General features: G+C 34.4%; 3 protein-coding genes across 12 annotated transcripts in view; 2 read left to right on the forward strand and 1 right to left on the reverse strand.

Annotated features, from left to right (window-relative positions):
- LOC123564281 (serine/arginine repetitive matrix protein 2-like) overlaps positions 1–14,868 on the forward strand; it is a 59,069-nt gene extending 44,201 nt beyond the window's left edge. For 8 of the 10 annotated variants that reach the window (XM_045357739.2, XM_053536889.1, XM_045357740.2 and 5 more), the window contains 5 exons: positions 1,231–1,337; positions 2,326–2,346; positions 3,741–5,071; positions 5,408–5,476; positions 10,853–14,868. In XM_045357739.2, the coding sequence (XP_045213674.2) occupies positions 1,231–1,337; positions 2,326–2,346; positions 3,741–5,071; positions 5,408–5,476; positions 10,853–10,925 (1,601 nt within the window). In that variant the 3' untranslated portion in view covers positions 10,926–14,868. Of the gene's footprint in view, positions 1–1,230; positions 1,338–2,325; positions 2,347–3,740; positions 5,072–5,407; positions 5,537–10,852 lie in introns of all 10 variants that reach the window. The other 2 variants (XM_053536890.1, XM_053536888.1) reach the window with 2 other exon arrangements.
- Positions 1–22,534, reverse strand: part of LOC123564283 (kelch-like protein 2) — a 318,752-nt gene that overhangs the window by 73,516 nt on the left and 222,702 nt on the right. The gene's annotated exons all lie outside the window — the stretch shown is intronic.
- On the forward strand, positions 19,517–22,434 carry LOC123562831 (uncharacterized). The gene is made up of 4 exons (XM_045355431.2): positions 19,517–19,878; positions 21,217–21,305; positions 21,874–21,968; positions 22,236–22,434. The coding sequence occupies exons 1-4, from the start codon at positions 19,550–19,552 to the stop codon at positions 22,260–22,262; spliced, it is 540 nt and encodes a 179-aa protein (XP_045211366.1). The 5' UTR covers positions 19,517–19,549; the 3' UTR covers positions 22,263–22,434.

Raw genomic sequence — 22,534 nt, forward strand, 5'->3', positions numbered from 1 at the left:
AGTAAAGTGTTTGAACCCAGGTGTGAAGTGTTTGAACAATGTTTACAAGTGCGAGAGAAAGTTATTTGTATCAAGATAGTTTCAAATCAAATGGTGAAATGTACAAGTTACTAGATAGCAGATCTGCTAGTAAACCAGAATGGTCACCAACAGTTCATTCTGGTCAACATGTTGATGATTCTTACAGAAATTTCAAAAGTGAAAAAACAAAGACATCTAATTTCGAATTTAAGAACAGAAATTTGAATTTCAAAAGTCGTAATCAGTTTGATTTCATGTACACTGATTGGAATAAAGGAACATTAGGTGGATATAATAATCATACAAATGATAGTGAGAATGGATATGGCAATAGGGGACGGCACTTATCACAAACGTCATCTAACTCGGGAAGTGAATTGAAATACTCCAGTTTTGTTGAAGACGTTTTAAGTCAGTCTTCAGAAAAAGAGAGTTTAAGTAATTTTGAAACTATGTCGAAAGTGGAAACTTCAGATGCATGTGTTAAAGGAAACACTGCAGGCTTGTCTGGTATCAGGCCAGATCTATTAACAAACAATGTTAAAAAGAGTTACCCATCTAGCTCAGCTTCTACATACAAGAATAGGGTTAGTTTTGGGAACCCAGTAACAAGAAGTGTTAAGTCAGCATCTATTGATCGTAAATTAAAAAGATACAATGGTCCAAGCACTAGTAGACTGGATAGTGTTAGAAACACATCAGAATGGAATGCTTTACAAAGGAAAGTCTATTGTGACTATGTGGATTATGAGAATCGTAGATGGAAACATTATGGTAATACTTATAATAAAAGAGAAAGAGGTATTTGATTGAGGGCTTGTTGAAATAATTCATTATTTTCATCTTACAAACTTTCGATGTAATGTGGTCTTGGATATACTTTTTGGTTAAGTGATCCCTTATATTTTTTGTTAGCAGAATGAATCAGGATACCTTTAACTATAGATCCTGGCTGTGGACCCTTTATTCTATAATATTCTTTAGCCAAGTAGATACTCTGGGTAGTTTATTTATTTAGATATAGTAACCAGAATATTTTCTGTTTATAGGTAAAATCAACCAGGATATTTTCTATTTATAGGTAAAATCAACCAGAATATTTTCTATTTATAGGTAAAATCAACCTGGATATTTTCTATTTATAGGTAAAATCAACCAGGATATTTTCTGTTTATAGGTAAAATCAACCTGGATATTTTCTATTTTTAGGAATAGTGAACCTGGATAAGAACCAGATGAGTCAACTTGAGGATGAAAATGACAAACTCAGGAAGAAAATCTCGGAATTCCAGCGTGAAAACATCAAACTTAAAGAGGTATATTTGTTGTATTTGTACTATGTAGTATAATACAAAAGAATGTTTCTATGCATACAACATAGAGTAACTGGTCATGATTTGTGATGAATGATGAAAAGTGATATTTATAAAAAACGTTTTGGGTTATATAGTGCTTTTAATTTAATGCTAAAAACAGATAAAGCTGCTGCCTAAACAGACGATATGCATAATATGGTTAGAAAAACACTAAATGCTGCACATTAACTAGTACCGCCAGTACATAGAAGGAAAGGGTTTATTAATACTTTTATTTATGTTAATCAAATATTCAGACTTTTTGAAAATATAAAATTAGATAAAAATTACCAAGAAAAAGGAAATAACAAATGTTAATAGATTTATAATTCGTAATAACAAATGTAACAGCCACATTATAACCTAATCATGTTTAGGCATTGTAAAAAATCTTTGTTGTACAACCAAGATAGGCAAAGGGAGGTAATAATAATTTTACAAACTTACATTTGTAATAAATTTTGGCTAGATATAGAATCATCAATGCAGACTTTAACAAATGCAATACAATAGTTCTTATATTTGTATCACCACCTAAACAAATTAGGGAAAATTAAATTTTAAAAATGCCTCTAGTAAAAATCTTTCAAGTGAACATGAATAGATATAAGTCCATTATTTGACCATAATCAGGCTAACCAATTTTAAAAGATATAATTATTGGAAGATTGTTCATTAGTTTGGTTGTAATTATGTGGATTGGCAAGACACCAAAAAGTCCTAGGAAAGTAGGACTCCCTCATGAATATTTATGAGTTTTTTCAATAACTCGGAATTACTTGAGATAAAAGTACCAGATAGATGAATTACATAATTCTAAAGAGGAAACTCAGCCAGTAAATCAAGTTAATTACTTATTCTGTGATTTTGTGTTGGATGAACAAACTTACACAGTTTATGAAAAATGAAAAAAGAATGGAGTGAACAGATGTATCTTATTTTGTTTTAGATTTCTTCGTGTTGTATACAGGTATATTAAACACAGACATTTCATTCATTGCACCATAGTGCACAGTGCTTTCAAAGATAAATGAGAATGGTTATTATAGAAAATGGACTGGTCAGCCAATTAAAATCTTTAAAGATATTTGACTGACTAAAGTACTTGATCTTCTAAACGAAGATCTGAGAATGACCCATTCACATTCGTCTTCTGTATAATTTTGGATTTCCAATATTGCTATTTTTATTTTTGCAAATCTGTTTTTATTTGAACCAATCAGACGACTTGTTTCAACAAGCATTTGGCTGAACCATCAAGAAAAATATGCAGTTAGTCCGGGGCTCGAACCCGGGACCCCTCACTTACAGGGCAAGTGCCCTACCGACTGAGCTAACTGGCTATCTGACACTTTATGTGACCAAGTCACGTAAATATGAACAATCCAGGTTAATTATAGATTTCTTAAGCTTACAAAATGTTATAAGTAAGCCTTCTGATTGGCTAGCAGAAGGGTCGTCAGAATGAGGCTATCAATAGCATGTCTTCAGATCCTAAGCGTAGCGTAGTAGGAGATGTACTTTAGTTAGATTGTTTGACTGACCAAATTTGACTAACTAATGACTGAATGCAAACCTGACAAGGGTATTCTCAGAAAACTTTGAAAGTACAGTAGATCAGGAATAAACATATTTACACTCTGCTCACCTTTTGAAATTCTCCTATGATTTGAAATTTGGGAGCTTGCACCAATTGTGTGGTTTTAGACTGATTTTTATCTTGAGAACATTTTTTATTTTCTAGTAGACTGAAAAAATTATAGTCTTCACTGTTTTTAATCGCATGTAGAACAAGGAATACACATGGAACAGTTTTTCAATTAGACTGATTTGATTTGGTGTCTATCTCTTTAGGGCTTTCAAACAGATTTTCCTTTGAGCTAACAATAGTGCACATCTTAATATGTCTATGGAAGGCTGGTGTGTCATGCTAATTTCCAAATACTTAATGCAAAATACTTGCTGTCAAATACCTAAATTTTCAAAGCCCTGATAAGTGCTATTCTCCTAAACAAAACAATGTATTGCATGAAAGACCCAGACCTTTTGAGTTCAAGGTCATTTTGCTAAAATTAGCATTGCACACCAGCTATATATATATTTATATATACAACCATTAAAATTTTGTTAACATATTCTTTTTCCATTATAACTCTTACTAAATATATTTTTGTTGGTCATTGTATCACATTCCTACATACCTACAGTCATATATATTGTGTCTGAGCTTATAAACTATCCATTGTCATTGTTCAAGTTACAATAGATTGTTTTGTGCAGAAAAGGCAATTAAATGAAACATCTATTAGAAAATCTAATTTGTCTTAATTAGTTATATATGTATTTACATTGTACATTTTGCAGGACTTCAACGAGTTAAAGATGTACAATGACAAAGCTCAGCAGACAATAAAAGACCTGAAGTCTTGTCTAGAGGATGCTAGAACTGAGAGAAATCAGATGGTTGGGGAAATTAAGAAACTGAAAGACCAGAGCAAGAATAACGCTGTCTCGTCTATCATTAACAACTATATGGAGAAGGGATTATATGAGGATGCAGAAAAAGATCATGTAGCTGATCGAGACAGATCAAGGTCAAGGTCACCAAATAGATTTATTCAGCCAAGGAGTGTGTCACCTGTGTTCTCAAGGCCAGTTACACCGGTACGGACATCCAGTCCGGTGAGGATGTCAGATCATAGCTACACAGTGTCTGCCTACACCCCAGGGTCAAGGTCCCAGACTCCAACACCCTGTTCTTTCAGCTATGAAGATATTTCACCTGATGGTCATGAAATATATCCTCATAGGAGAACAAGGTCATATGTACAAAAATTTGGTGCACAGGATGTGTCTTCATCACAGGTTGACCTGAATGACCCAGAAATAGCAGAATTGCTGAAACCCAAAACGAGGCTAACGTATGATCTGGATGATAACCTTGAGAATGGTCCTCAAGCTAAACGCAAATTACTTTACAGTCCGTATATGGACAAGGACTTTGTTCCAAGGAGTAATCAGAATGGTTATATTGAAAAAGACACTAATTATGAACAAGAGAGTTTACTTTTAAAGAAAGAAACTAGTCATAGGAAGTCTGAAGTTGAAGAAGAATGGGAGAGTAGGAAATTTATCGATGCCTTAGATCATGCCGTTACACAAACCCCTGCACAATTAGCACAGCAGCGCTTCCTGCAAGGTCTCTCCTCAACTGGAGATGACACCACCAGGTGGAGAAGTCCTTCTAAGGGTATACTGAAAAACACAAAGAGTGCCCAGAATATGTCCATTAAGGAGAATATCTCACCTAGCAGACGGTCATTTGAGTCAAGGTCATATTCACCTTCAGTAAGGTCACCTTTGGGGTACACCACAGGAAAACCTGCTTCAAGATCATATACACCTGAACCCTCCTCAACAAAGTCATATAACCCTACAAGGTCATACAGCAACACTGCCCAGACAAGGTCATATTCTCCAAACAACAGAAATAGGTCACAATCACCTAGAACTGTAGGTCAAAGGTCGTATTCACCTGGAAATAGATCATCTTCCCCTGGATACAAAGGGAGCACAACAAAGGACAGCGGATACAGTACACCAACCCAGCCAATGAGATACAGGTCTTCAGTTGTCAATGACAACAGAGATTACAGTCGACCTAGAACTCCGACCTCTTCTAGATCACATGCAGAGTAAGTTGCTTGAATTCTTGTTTAGTATCTATTATAAAACATACAGATGCTAATCTTATTTTCAGTAGGCCTTAAATCATGAAGGAAAATTATACACAAAAAATATACATATGTAATGATTAATAAAACAGTTGTACAATTTTTTTGCAAGAACATATTTGAAACAAATTTTCGTGATCAGGTTGTTTGAATGGTGACAGTTATAATTACTATAAAGCAAAAAACACAGAAACAACTGTGAAGTGTGTTAATTTTTGTGAAGAAAATTTTTAATTGTCTGTACATGTATATACCAAGTAGATTACAATACTTTATACTTTGTTTTTCATTTTTCAGAAAGAAGAGTGGCTTACTGTCAGATGAAGAAAGACGGTACGCTGATCTGTTGATCGACAAATATACCAGGCAACATATTATTGGCATCCCTTTAGTCTCTAGCTAGCCTATAGTTTGTCTTAACTCTAGGTAAAATGTCCTCTTTTACTAACAGAACTACATATATATACACCTTTGGTCATACTGTTTTCTGTAGACAAGAAATACAACAAAGTTAGTTTGGAAAAATTAAAATGTTAGATTTCATAGATTTCTTCTGAGCTATGGCTTTGAAGAAATATTTCTGTAGAAAATAATGTTATAGTGACTTTGTTTAGAAAAATTGAACAATAATTTTATGTTTTTGAGGCAGTTATTTCTACAAAGAGTAGAATATTTCTTGTTGGATCCGTATACTCTTCAGGTATATAGTGTCTGTGTGTGCAGGTATACAGAAAGCAGTCTGTCCTTCCATATTCCCATACAAGTTGTGTAATAATGCATGTGTGATACAACCTTGCAGGATATGATGACCTGTTGTATATAATACCTTTCAGTGAAACATTTAAACAGCTGTTAATGACTGATTTATATTCCCTTTGGTAAAAATATTAGAAACAGTATTTTTATATAAGAAAACAGACATCTGAATTTTTGCAATGTATCAGATTCTCTGTAAAGACAAAAATGTTTGAAAGAATTAAATGGTCTTTCAAACTTGAAATGATTAAGAAAATACATATAATTTGAATGTACAGTTTATTAAAAACATTTAAACATTTTTTTCTAAAAGCTGTGTTGTTAAGTAAGTACAAACTAACAGAAATAAAGATCTTTATTATATACCTATATTAATTCTGTCAAAAATTCAGCTTAAGGGTCATTATAACAGTAGCTAGATCTGGAATTTTGTATTCAGCTCTAGTGGATTTTGCAAGGTCCGATTGCACTCGGCGTTTGCCCGCCTCATGAGTTCCGATCTGACAAAAATCCATTCAAGCCGAATACAGCATCCCAGATCGAGCTACTGTTATAATTACCCTATTGTATTACACTAAGTGCAAATCCAGTTCTGTGTCATACTTGTGCCTTGACGGCTCTAATTGAAATGTACGACCTGGTAAATAAATTGTTCTGTATTTAAGATGTCTTTAAAGCCTTATTTGACTGAAATTAAAGCAAACAAATAGCTGAGGTATATAATTAAAGTGTCATAATAACAGAAGTTTCGTCTGGGTTGTATCCAACTGTTGCAACTTTTACCAAGATCAGACTCGGCATTTGTATGCATCATGTAATCAAGACCCAGCAGAATAACTGCAAGCTCATTACAACATCCCAGATCAAAATTCTAGTATAACTGGTGATATAAAATCATATTTAAATACATGATATAAAGAATATATTTTTCATATCTAGGGTGACACCATATTTATTGCAGAAACCAGTTTAACTCTCTATTAGATATTAAATTGCGCTTCTCAGTCAAATAATCAAATTAAAGAGAAATCTTTCTGTTACCTGTCTGGAGGAGAAAGCAACCATTTACCCAGTCTGGAAAGTTTTTAACTGGACGAAGGTTTTAACTCTGGTACTCTGTTGAACAAATTAACAATTTCTATAGAAAACAGTATTAATTAACTGTTACATGTTCATAATGTAAATCTTTGTGATTAGAATAGTGGGAGTAGCCTTATATACCTATGGTACATTATTTAAGGAAGCTCTAGATTCTAAGATTAACTATTATGATGACCTTATGTGGTTCCATCAATACAATGTCATGTAGTTTTATTGTTCAGCATTCAAGAGATCACGTCAAGTTTTGTCCAGTCTAAATGAAACTTGGTCAAAATGATCACTGCAGTAAAATTTTGCACAAGTTTGATGACTAGGTCAGATTGATGAATTAATAGTTTAATACTTGAAGCTTGGTCATGATGTTTGTCTATATGAAATTTATGTCAGGTTATTGTGTGTCTTCACTTCTTGACATATAAGCTATTCCCCTGTGATGAAGTTGTATTTACAAACATAACAAATTTCAAAACATTGGAAAGTCAATACAGAACTTAACATTTCTACTATTCTTAGTAATAGCAAAAAGCTCTGAAGTAAGTCATAAAGACTATGTTCTAAATTGTATGTACACATGCCTTTGGATTTGTGGGTTCGAAACCTAGCCACATCAGGTTTATTTTTATACGCCCAAAGAGACGTATTATGTTATGATGCCGGTGTCCGTCTGTCAATTAGAAATTTCAAGTCCGCTCTGTAACTCTTGATCCCCTTGAAGGAAACTTGACACAAATGTTCACCACATCGAGACGAATGTAAAGAGCGCAAGTTTTGAATGGCTCGCTTCAAGGTCAAAGTCATACTTAGGGGTCAAAGGTCATATGACTGTTTTTTGTCCGCTGTGTAACTCTTGAACTGCTTGGAGGATTTTTAAGAAATATGGCACAAATGTTCACCACATCAAGATGATGTGCAAAGTGCAAGTTATGGATGGTGCATTTCAAGGTCACCGTCACGCTTATGGGGCAAAGGTCATACCTTCGGGTGTATATATTTTGCTCTGCATTTTGGTGCTCTTTATATTTTTGCAATGGAAATATTTAAATTTGTTTTAAGGTTTTCTTGAAAATATATCATGGAATCAATATATAATTTAAGACGTCATTTTCTCTTTAATGCACTGAGGCAGGAAATTTGAGAAGCCGCTATGGGAGATGAGAGTGATAAATGAATGATTATAAATAAACATGTAAATAGGAAAAAAATGTGTTAATGAGGACACTTATGTAAAGATCAAAGAAAGAAATGAAATGGATAGGAAAAACAAATAACATTTGACCTGAAAAAATACTTTTTTAGTACTTGAACCCTTAATGAATGATTTGACCAATTGTTATTGCAATATCTACATTTTACCTGGTTGAACTATTTTGTCCTATACATCTGAAGCAGTTAACAAAGGAAATGCAGATACTTAACTACCAGGTTATGTACAAGCATTGTAAAATGTTGTTTTGTCTCAATGACCATGAAATTAGCACATCCTCACATTTGAGCAGGAAACATGCTATCAATGACTTTTGAAACAAACTTCTTCCATAGTGTATAGTTTGTCTCATTTTCAAAGAGATGTCCTCAATTTCACTTTATGACAAAAGTATCATATTTTTGTTCTGCTTATGTTCTTGGAATAGCCAAATAGTTAAAGGGACTCTACTTAAAATGATATTTATGAAACACTTTAAACTTTATCCTTAGAAGGCTTCATGCATAAGTCCTCTGGACTTATGTTCTTATGAATAAAATTGTACTGTTCATTGCAATGAAATAACAAAAATGTTTTTTTAGCTCACCTGTCACAAAGTGACAAGGTGAGCTTTTGTGATCGCGCTGTGTCCGTCGTCCGTCCGTCCGTGCGTGCGTGCGTAAACTTTTGCTTGTGACCACTCTAGAGGTCACATTTTTCATGGGATCTTTATGAAAGTTGGTCAGAATGTTCATCTTGATGATTTCTAGGTCAAGTTCGAAACTGGGTCACGTGCCCTCAAAAACTAGGTCATGGGTCTAAAAATAGAAAAACCTTGTGACCTCTCTAGAGGCCATATATTTCACAAGATCTTCATGAAAATTAGTCAGAACGTTAACCTTGATGATGTCTAGGTCAAGTTCGAAACTGGGTCAGGTGCCATCAAAAACTAGGTCAGTAGGTCAAATAATAGAAAAACCTTGTGACCTCTCTAAAGGCCATATTTTTCATGGGATCTGTATGAAAGTTGGTCTGAATGTTCATCTTGATGATATCTGAGTCAAGTTCGAAACTGGGTCACGTGCCCTCAAAAACTAGGTCAGTAGGTCTAAAAATAGAAAAACCTTGTGATTTCTCTAGAGGCCATATATTTCATGAGATCTTCATGAAAATTGGTCAGAATGTTTATCTTGATGATATCTAAGTCAAGTTCGAAAGTGGGTCACGTGCCATCAAAAACTAGGTCAGTAGGTCAAATAATAGAAAAACCTTGTGACCTCTCTAGAGGCCATATTTTCCATGGGATCTGTATGAAAGTTGGTCTGAATGTTCATCTTGATGATATCTAGGTCAAGTTCGAAAGTGGGTCACGTGCCTTCAAAAACTAGGTCAGTAGGTCAAATAATAGAAAAACCTTGTGACCTCTCTAAAGGCCATATTTTTCATGGGATCAGTATGAAAATTGGTCTGAATGTTCATCTTAATGATATCTAGGTCAGGTTGGAAACTGGGTCAACTGTGATCATAAACTAGGTCAGTAGGTCTAAAAATAGAAAAACCTTGTGACCTCTCTAGAGGCCATACTTTTGAATGGATCTTCATGAAAATTGGTCAGAATGTTCACCTTGATGATATCTAGGTCAAGTTTGAAACTGGGTCACGTGCCTTAAAAAACTAGGTTAGTAGGTCAAATAATAAAAAAAAAAAATTGTGACCTCTGTAGAGGCCATGTTTTTTGAAACTGGGTCACGTGCAGTCAAAAACTAGGCCAGTAGGTATAAAAATAGAAAAACCTTGTGACCTCTCTAGAGGCCATATTTTTCATGAGATCTTCATGAAAATTAGTGAGAATGTTTACCTTGATGATGTCTAGGTAAAGTTCAAAACAGGGTCACGTACCTTCGAAAACTAGGTCAATAGGTCAAATAATAGAAAAACCTAGTTACCTCTCTATAGACAATATTTTTCAATGAATCTTCATGAAAATTGGTCAGAATTTTTATCTTGATAATACCTAGGTCAAGTTCAAAACTAGGTCACTATGTCAAATAATAGAAAAAATGACGTCATACTCAAAACTGGGTCATGTGGGAAGAGGTGAGCGATTCAGGACCATCATGGTCCTCTTGTTTATTGTTAAGGAGATACAATAAGAATACAGAATCATTGAAATCAGAGTCAGTTGTCAGTTTGAATGTTGCAGGTGATTTGGAAACACATTGCTGTACTAAACAACTATTATATCTTACTTCAGAATTCTTTCTACTGAAAAAAAATTCAACAACTGATATCTATGTAACATTAGCCGGTGTTTAGAGTATAGTTTCTTTAAACTATTAATTTTTTTTATACAGTTCTTTTGAAATTTGCAGGTCACAAACAATTTTCAAATGGCATTTGGGACATATAAACAAATAGTTAATTTTCAGTGGCACTAAAGCTGAACATGTGCCCTGAATGTGTTTACAGTTTATTCATCATTAGAATTCCTAATTACATTGTTTACAAAGCAATTAATGATGACAAATTTTATTATATGATTATTCACGATTAAATGTATTTTGGTACATTTATGATGCTTTTTTAACTTCATTTTGAATTGGTGAAAACATCTTTGTCTCAGTCCTGTTTTGTTTTAGGAGTTGAAATATCAGTACTTGATAAAATGTTTGTAATTCAACTTTTTTTTCTTTTTTTTATAGCGATGATGTGATCAATGTGCAGGAATGCTATGCAGAAAGCCATAAACTCAAACCAACTGACCTCTGGTGCTGACCTTGACCTTTAGGGTAACCATAGCAACCAACTAAACAGGCAGCAATATACCATACCAGCCATTTTTTTGTGACATTGTGAAGGAGAATTTCTATGCACCTATTTGGTTGAATGTGTTTTTAATTGTGGCCAATAAGTTTGAAATATTACCCTGTAAATTGTGGTAAAACACATGCACTGTATTGTCAATTATACCCATATCAGTATGCTAGAACTGTAAGTCTTCTCTTTTTGCAACATGCAGTAGAGTTGTTTTTCTTGCTGAACAGATAAAATTGTTAGGAAAAATACATGAATGATAGCAAGGATTTTTTTTTTTACACTAGATCATCATTACATTTTGATGGTATAAAATCATATGCTTTTGATTAAAAGTGTTACTCCATTGGGACATTAATTCAGGGTTTTCAGAGTTTAGAAAAATAAGTTAAAGTGGAGGTCTTCTTTTGCTTTATTTTTTTGTTGGAAATTATGTATAGATCAGCAAACATAAGATCACAGAAAATTAGTCCACAGTGAAAAATAATAACAGTATCAGTATATTTTCTAAAGAGAGTGCACAAATATTTTGATGTAGTGATGTCAGTTTTGCACATTTTGTGCCATTAGTTTTCTCTTCATAATGAGTGTGAACTACATTTTTATTTCTTTTTAATATAGGAAATACGAATATGAAGGTTAGAAAGTTACAGTTTTGTATTAGGTCAAAATGAAGGGGGACTGTTATTGAATAGAGTTTTTTTATATAAATGACAAAAATTAGGTCATATATCTTGTAGTTTGATATAGCTTGACAGGTTACATTGTACATATATGTTGCAGTTAATTTATTACCTACTCAAAACACCTGTTTTATTATTGTTCTGGTAACTACATGTATGTTAATAGACTGAGTTATTGAAAAAAAAATTAACAAAAAAACAAAAACCTTCCTTTTTGCAAATTATTTTTGTGATGAGGAGTCACTCCATTCTTCATGAAGCTGTTATGGTGTTAGAAGACTTCAAAAGAATGTATAAAACATGTCATGGCTGTTGATTATTTATTTTTTTCAAGAAGTTTGTTGTTTTTTCAACGCACATTTATTGCAAACCATAGTGTCCAAACAGATTTTTGTCTTGTTAATGACAGTATATTCGTGTGTTTTTATTTTGTTTGTTTTTTATTACGATATGGACTATTTATTTGTAGAGTATATAAGATTTTAGCGTAGATCTTGAGATTGTAGATTATTTACAGACTTTATCTGTTGTTAAATGGTCCGTCCACAAAGCACATGTGATCTTTGTTTACTGCACTTATTGACTGTGATATATTTTATGAATATTTATAAGGTGTTTTACCATAGTTTGAATAAGTTAATTGGTAAGGATTTTAGATTGTAAGAGAATTCTGCCAATAAACTCCCAGGTATCGAAATGTCTATGACTGGTTGTAGTAACTAGTTAAAGGCATACACTCAGCATTTGAGCTGTGCCAGGAGAAAACCAACATAGTGGGTTTGCGACCAGCATGGATCCAGACCAGCCTGCGCGTCCGCGCAGTCTGGTCAGGATCCATGCTGTTCACTTTCAAAGCCTTTTGCAATTAGAGAACCCGTTAGTGAACAGCATGGAAACTGACCAGACTGCGCGGATGCGCAGGCTGGTCTGGATCCATGCTGGTCGCAAAGCCAATATGTTGGTTTTCTCATGGCACGGCTCATTTTATTGTTCCTCAAAGTTCATATGGCCTATATAATGCTCAAATTAAAGAATTTCTGATGACTGATAGATCTGAAGTTATGATGTTTATGTGTCAAATAATTGACTATGTGATAATCAATTTATGTTTTAAATTGTCAGAGTGAAAGGAATTTAACTGTCAAGTTTTAGGCAAAAAGGCAAACTGATCCCTATAGTATTGTAATGAGTGTACAACAATTTCATTCATGTAACCCTTGCTGTCAAACAACAGTGTGTCGGTAGATAAAATGGTCTATGTCTATATATGCTGATCTGTTCCTATTTACTTTGACTGTATATTTTATGGGAAGATGGAAGACTTTCACAAAGTAGCTCAAAAAACAAGAGACGTACATATTAATGTAAATTTTGAAATATGGTGTTGAATTTATCGCTGACAACAGTTAAACAACTTTTTAGGTGATCTGTTTTCTTAATTACAGCATTGTAATATTTGATTGATGAGAGAAATATTTCCTTGTCGCATACGTACCAGATTTTTATTGTTGATAACTCGGCAACCACATAGTACTGTAAGGCTTTTGTTTACATGAAAAGTGTTTTATTTAATTCCAGACATTGACATTTTCACAATTTCGTGGTTGTTTCATGTGAAAATTCGGTACAGCTCTGGTAAAGAATTACTGTAGAACAAAAAGGTTGAAGGGGTATTACTGCCCTTTTCCTAATATACCTACTTCATTTACTAAGAAAAAAATACCAGTTTGATGTCAGATATACTCTGTTGGACTTTATTCTTATACTGCTTTTAAAGATTTTTGAAAAAAAATGTTACTCTTGAAAAATAGGTTTTTCAAACAGATCAAGGTCTTGCCGTTTATGTCTGACAGAGGAATTTCAATACACTTTATTTTTTAGACAATTCAAGAAATTAATATGTAGCGAAGCATTTCTGGGATATTATTTACTGTGTGGCTGTAATTGAATATTGTTTAGGAATTAATTAGCCTTGCCTTTCAACACTGAATCGTGACTTACATAACTGTACCGCATATCAAAACAAACATTACCTGCCTAAACTTAATTTGCTTGTTTACATTTTTTGAAGCCTGTTGTAATTAAGTATAGATTGATTACTCCAGGTCCATGCACATTTGGTGTCATTTTCACTGGAAAAAGTGTCATTACTTAGATATATAGGGTCCACATTGTCTTCACAGTTTAATGTCATCAATATTTTGGCAGCCGTTTCACTGGCAAGAAAAAACAAGAAAAAACTGCTTTTCTTTAAATCACACATTGTTAAAGTATGCTTTCATTTGGCTTTCAAAAATATATGCAAGATTTTTTACTTTGATAGAAAGTATGTTTTTTTTTTCCTTGAAAAGATTCTGATGTTTAATAGAATATAGTAGTATCTGTGTGTCACAAATTTGGTACAGAAATTTTCTAAAAGGTCAGTAGAGGTTTGAATTTTTATTCTTTTAGGTCAAACATTCTTTTGAGTATGTGAATGTAATATTATTTTAAACTAGAATAGTCACATCATTATCAAAAATAAAATAAATAAATAATGTCTGGCTCCATCCACTACATTTGATACTAGATTTTAAATATAAAACAAATTATAACTGAAAAATATATTCTTGGCCAAGTATTTAATATATATGAGTTGTTGGTTGTACTATTTTACTTCATTTATGAAAGTCTGAATTTATTATTGTATATGTATAATATATGTTCACTCATAGGAATTTCTGTTTATTGCCCTATTATTTATATATGTAGAAGGATTGAAGTGTAATTTGACACAAATCTAGATATTTAATATGAAGGACTTCTGTTATGCTCCAAAACCATATTTATAGGCTCCACAAGGTAATTGAGAAATGTATAAAATATTAAGCTAGAATATAAATAGAAAAATATAGTTCTGCTTAGTATAAATTATTGAAGGTTACTGTGTTGGTGTGCCGTAAAACCCAAATAAATACAGTTATAGAAGTAAGTAACATACAAGTTGTATTTTATAGCAATTATTTTCATATGTTATATGGAAGTCATGCTTCTATAAGCTTGTATGATAAATTATGGACATTTTGGTTGAATACACAAGTTACGGACATTATGTATGCTTTGCTTGTTTTGGATGTAACAGTATTTATAGCTTGCAAACCTGTTATTAACTCGTTTATAGAGTACTATTTTTCTTATTGCATCTATACACATTAGAAAATAAATTGTTTGATGAAAATTCATCAGCAGTTATTTTTATTTTTGCCATTTTTCATCTCAGTCCAGAAATATATAAGCCAATGAATTTTTTAATACAATTAAGATTTTTGTCTGATTCAAATTCTGCACCTTGATGTATGTAGTGCAGTTATCCTGCCTTAAAAAATAGTTAATATTCGGTGGAAAATTCATTGTCCCGCTATGTTATATGTTATGACTGATGAGAATTTAATTGTAATTATGTCTCCCCCAGGAGACATATTGTTTTTGCCCTGTCCGTCCGTCCGTCAGTCCGTGCCCGCGAAATGATGGTTAAGTGACTGCATAATGGTACTTTCTCTTTGATGTCATTCATTCCGTTCTGTTTATGTGACCTTTTTCTTTTTATGTGACTGTTAGAACAATAGAGAGCACAATGGGGGTGTCACATAACAACCGTTTCGTTAGAACGTCCGTCCTTCCCTCCGTCCGTCCATACGTCACACTTCATTTCCGGGCAATAACTGGAGAACCATTTGACCTAGAACCTTCAAACTTCATAGGGTTGTAGGGCTGCTGCAATAGACGACCCCTATTGTTTTTGGGGTCACTCCATCAAAGGTCAAGGCCACAGGGGCTTGAACATTGAAAACCATTTCCGATCAATAACTAGAGAACCACTTGACCCAGAATGTTGAAACTTCATATGATGATTGGTCATGAAGAGTAGATGACCCCTATTGATTTTGGGGTCACTCCGTCAAAGGTCAAGGTCACAGGGGCTTGAACATTGAAAACCATTTCCGATCAGTAACTAGAGAACCACTAGACCCAGAATGTTGAAACTTCATAGGATGATTGGTCATGAAGAGTAGATGACCCCTATTGATTTTGGGGTCACTCCGTCAAAGATCAAGGTCACAGGGGCCTGAACATTGAAAACCATTTCCGATCAATAACAAGAGAACCACCTGACCCAGAATGTTGAAACTTGATAGGATGATTGGTCATAAAGAGTAGACGACCCCTATTGTTTTTGGGGTCACTCTGTCAAAGGTCAAGGTCACAGGGGCCTGAACATTGAAAACCATTTCTGATCAATAACTAGAGAACCACTTGACCCAGAATGTTGAAACTTCATAGGATGATTGTACATGCAAAGTAGATGACCCCTATCGATTTTGGGGTCACTCCATTAAAGGTCAAGGTCACAGGGGCCTGAACAGTAACATTCAGTAACGTGAGAACCACTTGACCCAGAATGTTGAAACTTAATAGGATGATTGGTCATAAAGAGTAGATGACCCCTAACAATTTTGGGTTCACTCTGTGAAAGGTCAAGGTCACAGGGGCCCGAACATTGAAAACCATTTCCGGTCAGTAACTTGAGAACCACTTGACCCAGAATGATGAAACTTCGTAGGATGATTGGTCATGCAGAGTAGATGAACCCTAACGATTTTAGGGTCACTCTGTTAAAGGTCAAGGCCACAGGGGTCTGAACATGGAAAACCGTTTCCAATCAATAACTTGAGAACCTCTCGACCCAGAATGTTGAAACTCCATAGGATGATTGTTCATGCTGAGTAAATGACCCTTATTGTTTTTAGGGTCACTCCGTTAAAAGTCAAGGTCACAGGGGCCTGAACATTGATAACCAGTTCCGATCAATAACTTGAGAACCACTTGACCCAGAATGTTGAAACTTCATAGGATGATTGAACATGCAGAGTAGATGACCCCTATTGATATTGGGGTCAGTCTAATAAAGGTCAAGGTCACAGTGGCCTGTTCATGTAAAATCATTTTTTGGAAATAACTTGAGAACCACTTGACCTACAATGTTGAAACTTAATAGGATGATTGGACATGCAGAGTAGATGACCCCTATTTATTTTGAGGTCACTTGATCAAAGGTCAAGGTCACAGGAGCCTGAACAGTGACTTGAGAACCACTAGGCCACTAGTGTTGAAGTTTAGCGGGATGACTGGACATGCCAAGTAGATGATCCCTATTGCAGCCAACCATCAGTGTCTCTTTGACTTTCGCTCCTGACCCCTATTGACTTCGTGCCTATAGGACTTTGCATTGGGGGAGACATGCGCTTTTTTACAAAAGCATTTTCTAGTTAGTGTATTATTTTTGCCTTATCAGTTGTATGGAGAAAAAAATGAATAGATGAAAACTAAATTAGAAAACATAAGTCAAACATCCAAACAATGTCTCTTGTCCGACTGATTCATGTTTTCAAAACATGTTCATGGTGGTTATCAATAAGAGTGAAAATCGATCTTCCCTGATTCAATTTGTCATGACAATTCAAATACTTACCACGAGAGTTGAAATAAGTGCTATATAATTTAGTGTGTGTTTTGTGTTTTCCTCAACTGGGAATGCATTCTACATATTATTTATTTTCTTAAATGCTCTTTTTTATGCTACTTTTAGGGAGCACAATCAGTCTGCCTGCGTACCTGTCCCGATATTCTAGTCCGAGCTTTTATCAGAAACTACAGGCTGACATTCATCGAAACTTGATAGGAAGCATGCCTACGGAAAATACATTTGTATGTGCATATCATGTCAGTTTAGATTTTAAATTGCAGAGTTGTGGCCCTTTTATTGGAATTTTCAAATGAAATTTGTCCAGACTACTTCTATACTTTTGGTCGGATTTGAATAATTCTTCATACGAATGATCAGAGCATATAATTAGATTCTTTTTTACGTAGGATTCATTTAAGTTACGGCCCTTTTACAAGGCAGTTTACCAGTAACCCTGGCCGGATTTCATCGAAACTTCACAGGAAGTTACTTTACCCTCGGCACATGCTGGTCGGATTTTCATTGAAGAGTAGTAATTTAATTTTCCAGACTGCTCGTATACTATCTGAGGCTGGAATGAAATTTCATAGGAATGTTTGCTATAAAGGTTTTTTACGCATATATGTATATTGTGGAGTGATTTTCACTGAATTATAGCCTTTTGACTTTTAGACTAAAACTACATAGAGTCTGTTCCAACATTCTTGTCTGGACTATTTTACAGAAACACTGGAATTATTATTAATTCATCTATCTGTTGACTCTGCTCGCCTCCTCTTTCGGGTATTACTAGCAGCTGCGCATCAGTGCGAGAAAAGGTTTTTTAAAAAAATAATTGACAAGAGTTGTCAAAAGTGATAAAAGTTAAAAGATGACAGCAGATCAGCAGGTGAGTTAAAAGATTAAAAACTGCTTCAGCTATCTAGGGATTGAAGTAGGAGTGCAGGACCTGCTTGAATCTGGTAAGATCGGTTTGCAAGAAGGCTGTTCCATATCACCACCGTATAGGGGAAAAAAAAGAAAACTTGAAATAATAGGCAGAGATATTACCCTGTCTATATTATAGGGGATGCATATGGTGGGTCATTCTCATGGGGCGCTCAGGGTATGCCGGCAGAGTGGTTAACAATTTTGGAAAAAGTAATAAGACTTGTCTCCCAAGTTCATTTCTCATAGAGGTTACACTGTCCTGATATGAATAGTTATTTTAACCCAGCTTTATCAATATTATACTGGGTGTAAGGGGACCAGCCAGATGAAGATTATTCCAACTGCGGTCTCAAGAGTCTTACAGGCAAGTTGCTTGATCTTATTTTTGATGATGATGTCCAAGAGTTTTGTTGGAGCTAGATGCTATTCTATTTATATGTTTATTCCAGGAAAGGTCATCAGAGATGTCAAGGCCTAGGTATTTTGCATCCTGAACTGCTTTTAAAATATAGTTAAACTTTATTTTTTCCCCTTATTTCTAGTAATGTTTAAGACTGCATTTACTTGAATAAATTAAACTCCATTTCTCACTTCCCCCCACCCCCCATTTTTCCAATTTTAATAGGTCTTGTAGAATTTGGGAATCTTGAGGGTTACAAATAGTAAGGTTAACAGCACTGTCATCTTCAAATAAGCGAACTTGGGATTTGCGGGCTTCGGGAAGGTTATTCATATGTAATGATAATAATTGCAGAGAAACAGCTTTTAATAGCATTTTTAGTGAAATTTGTCCACGTTACCTTGTTAGATTTGCATGAAATTCCATATCATAGATAGATACGAAGTCTTGTTATGCAAATATGGGGTTTACAGTGGAATGATTTCACTGAGTTACGGCCTTTTATTTTTATAGGATATTATTGTCCGGACTTTATCTCCAGTCCCGCTTGCAGGGTTTCAACTAGCTGTATAGTACTGAAATAGTTCGAGTCTAATCGTAGTGAGTTAGTTTCATTCTAATGAGTTTATATTCAAGTGGTATTATTGATCATTATTATTGATTTTTAAACCGCTTTATCATTAATTTTATTTTTAATTAATGTAGTAGGCGTTCAAATAATACATGTTATGCCCCAAGGAAATGACGTCATTTACGTAACACCCCGTATGGCAGTCAGCGAAACATTCACACTGGGACTCACGACCACTCCGGACATGCCTGGACAGTGGCTGTTTTATACCAATATGTTTACAGATCAATCAATTACTGAATTGGTGAGTCATGTAATTATTTTGTTGAAGATAACAAGGGCTGACCACTGCATGTCATTCCGCATATAAAATGTAATATTAATGTCAAACAATGAGGTATTTTACTTCTTAACCCCACAAACAACGTAAACAACGTATTGATATATAAGGTCTTGTACTTTGCTTTATTCATAAGTCATTCTCAACTCATAGGGTACATGTTAATCTTTATAGCTTCTGGAACATTAATCAAAATGCATTTTCTAGTGAGTTTCTTCGTATCATTCATCTACATATTGTCTGCGAGTGCGCAGAATTTTCCTGTTTTTATTGGACGTAACACGCCACCAGTGCCAAATTCGTACAACGTCCAAGGGCAGTTTGGAAACCCGAACCCAGTACCATCGTCGATATCGGCCAACCGTGCTTTGTCAATAGTTCCGCAAAGGGGCACAGTGCAACAGCAGAGTGAGCCGTGGGCGCCAGGAGAGCCGGAGTGGTTTTTTCCTAGTCGTCCACAGCAATGGTTGAACTCGTGTCAGAGGCGGTAAGTATATGTGTAAATTGTGCTTATCTTTTGTTTAAAAATTTACGAGTTATTTAGCAGTAAAATATATTTTTTATCAGATACTTATTTTGTGTCCTATATTACACTTGTGTTGGTGTTGTTGTTTATAAGTAAACAGTGTTTATAGCTGTGTTTTATGTCCTTCACATTTTATAAGACGCATCGGGTTACATAATAGGTTTTTCAAGTTATCACCTCCGCAGTATTATTTTGGCCCTAAATTGTCCAGAATACTATAAATGGTTTGACCAAACTATATAATTTGCTTCAGGCACTAGTTCAACATTTTGGACGATTGAAGCTATCATTGCAGAAATGACCCAGTAATAAATTACTCGTCCTTTTTTAATATTCGTGAAAATCCCAGATTCAAGTAAGAATTTCATTTTGACAGGAACTAACTCAATTTTTGTACTGTACAATGTATGCATTCATTAAGGTAATTGCTTTGACATAAACTGCAATAATAAATCATAAAAAACATCAATTTGCACGTGATAAAAATACATAATATATACAGTGGTTTACATGTAATTAATATTTCAAGATATGTTTGGACTTCGTCTCTTTTTTGTCATTCACATAGTTTTTATCTGGCACATTCTAGCTGTTGTTATTTTTAGATCGTTTTTATATAGATGTTGAAAACCTCTAAATTAATTGTTGTTTATTTCATAATATAATCCATTTAATTGATATATTTCCACATTTTCTAGAATATCAAATTTTCAGAGATTTGTTTCCTTGTAGATTTTATTATGTTTCCATAAAGAACTTCATCAACAGATTGCTACAACTTTTCCCCAAGGCCCACTTTCTCTGAAACAGCCTCTTGAAAACACTTGAACAATTCAATATGGCTCGGCTGCCAGACTGTTTTACCTTTAGCAAAGTACATACACGCCAAATGTCTCGGATTCTCCGCATTCGGTTCGACAGAACCAGATTTCAGATTTTCGGGTTTCACATTTATTTAATACTGCCATGGTTCACAAGAACATGTGATATAAAATACCAGAGGAAATGTACTCTTTTTTTCTATTTTCCATGCTATCGGTACGGTAGATACAGAAAAGCAGTAGAGTAAAAGAACATTCGATGCTAGTGAAAAAGGACACGTGGAGATATATGATATTAGTGTTATAGCATCGCGAGCTGCATAGCCACGATCCATTGTTCACGAGAGAAAGATATTTTTATTTTTAATGGTTTTAAACATACAAATTATGCTCATTTTGCCCGCGTAACAAATGAAAAATATATGTTTCACTGTACTTTTCAATAAATATCTAATTTCCTTCAATGTGTACATTTCAGTGGCTGTTCTGAGGTTGGTACCCATTGTGTGCTGTGGGGAGGATTGTGTCCTAGTTCCGTGAGACGGGTACCATGCAGGTGTCAGAGAGGTATTTCTTCCCCCCCCCCCCCCCCCCCAAAGATCGTTATTTAATTACCCTAAGGCCCTTACTAATTGATCTTTGCTGCCCATTTTATGGTTAGAATTTCCTTGTTCATGCGCATGGAGACAACATGCACCTGATTATATTTTTAAAAGATATTAATTAATCTTTAGGACATGGTTGTTGACGTTGTTTGGTTTGAAATTCATCGTGCAAGCTCTTAAACGGGAATGCCTGACGTTGGAGCACACGAAATGTACCCAGACTAAGCTGTCTGATCAGTTAACAAAAGTGGAAAGTCGGACAGCATTGTTCAAGATAAATTCATATTTTCATATTTTTCACCAGCTGCGGTTTACTGTATAAAGTATTTCTAATAGTGTCGTGGTCAGAACAGTATATATAACGGTGTACGTGCATTTTTGCCTTGGTACGTGAAAAAGTTCTTATATTCTATATTTTTCACGTGGACCTATTTTTGTCTAAATTATAAATGTAATATATCTTAATTCTACAGTAATTAAGCAGATAGTTTAATTAAGCAGGTTGTTTAATTAAAATATCGTATTTTCAGGTTGTCGAGTAGACACACATTTTATCCCTTTTGGACAGTCTCGTGTGATGGATAGATGTAACAATATTTGCGCCTGTAACTCCAGGGAGGGAGTGGTTAGTTGTTTATTCATATTTAGTAAAGAGAGCTTTTCTGCAGTCTAATAAGCGTATTTGTGTAAAATAAAATGCTGTTTAAATTTCAGTGAAACACCTTGCTTTTACTTTTAAAAATAGTTGATATAAATATGGAGGCTATATTCATCAAAATCACAGATTATTTGTTGTTGTTTTTTTCAAGTTGTACCATTGACGAGGTACTTTGACCTTCTTTGAAAAATTGGTTTATTAGCTGAAAAAAATAATGCTACAATGTTATTCCAGGCTCGGTGTACCACAAGACGTTGCTGAAGGCACAGCCACCAGGAGAGATCGCCGTGAATTCCACATAACGTTAATTCGAGAGTCGTTCTGATAATAATCAATCTTTTGTTCAAACTTTGCCAATTTACATGCCATAGAAATAAAGAAAGCATCGCCTAATATGATTTTGTATTATCAGTATTTTATACATTTTCATCTTTTTTTTTTCTTTTTGTAGAAAGATTGATTTGTTTTAAGTATTTTTAAAACCCTATGTTTGATATTTGTCAACAGAACATATTGACTTCAAGGTCCGATCC

Source organism: Mercenaria mercenaria, chromosome 2 (genome assembly GCF_021730395.1).
Source record: "Mercenaria mercenaria strain notata chromosome 2, MADL_Memer_1, whole genome shotgun sequence".
Lineage (NCBI taxonomy): Eukaryota > Metazoa > Mollusca > Bivalvia > Venerida > Veneridae > Mercenaria > Mercenaria mercenaria.